The following is a 384-nucleotide window of genomic DNA, read 5'->3' as shown; positions in this document are numbered from 1 at the left end:
GGGGTGGGGGTGGGGGCGGGCGTAGAGTCCGGGCCTCAGACAGAAGCTAGGTCTGCAGAACCCCAGGTCCTCCCGGCGGTTGTCACTCAGGCACGCGGGGGCGCGGCCTTCTAAACCGACCAATCAGAGGCCTCCCTGGAACGGATGGGTGGGGCGACGGCCGGCCCCGGCGTGGAGGTCGTTTCTCCCCTGGCAACGCTCTAGGTCGCTCCTCGGCTGCCTCACGCAGACCCTGGTGGCTTGGCCACGGCCGGTGTCGCGCTGTGGTCTGTGCCGGTGGTGAGAGTCGTAGGCCGGACTCGGGGAGACCCAGGAAGCCTAGCCATGGTGAGTGTGCGGGCCGGGTACGGAGGAGGAGATATGGTGCCGGTCGGACCGCCGGAA

At 69.3% G+C, this 384-nt stretch overlaps 2 protein-coding genes across 3 annotated transcripts in view; both read left to right on the top strand.

Annotated features, from left to right (window-relative positions):
• Positions 1-245: 245 nt before the first annotated feature.
• LOC102253718 (zinc finger protein 709) overlaps positions 246-384 on the top strand; it is a 16,923-nt gene continuing 16,784 nt past the window's right edge. For both annotated transcript variants that reach the window (XM_014535035.1, XM_005853217.2), the window contains exon 1: positions 246-327. In XM_014535035.1, coding sequence (XP_014390521.1) covers positions 325-327 — 3 coding nt within the window. In that variant the 5' untranslated portion in view covers positions 246-324. The remainder of the gene's footprint in view (positions 328-384) is intronic.
• LOC102258743 (zinc finger protein 709) overlaps positions 282-384 on the top strand; it is a 54,508-nt gene continuing 54,405 nt past the window's right edge. The window contains exon 1 of the mRNA XM_014535043.1: positions 282-327. Within this exon, the coding sequence (XP_014390529.1) occupies positions 325-327 (3 nt within the window). The 5' untranslated portion in view covers positions 282-324. The remainder of the gene's footprint in view (positions 328-384) is intronic.

This window comes from Myotis brandtii, unplaced genomic scaffold (genome assembly GCF_000412655.1).
Source record: "Myotis brandtii unplaced genomic scaffold, ASM41265v1 scaffold1012, whole genome shotgun sequence".
Classification (NCBI taxonomy): Eukaryota; Metazoa; Chordata; class Mammalia; order Chiroptera; family Vespertilionidae; genus Myotis; species Myotis brandtii.
Note: the sequence above shows the minus strand (reverse complement) of the source record. Positions and strands in the feature narration are given on the sequence as shown.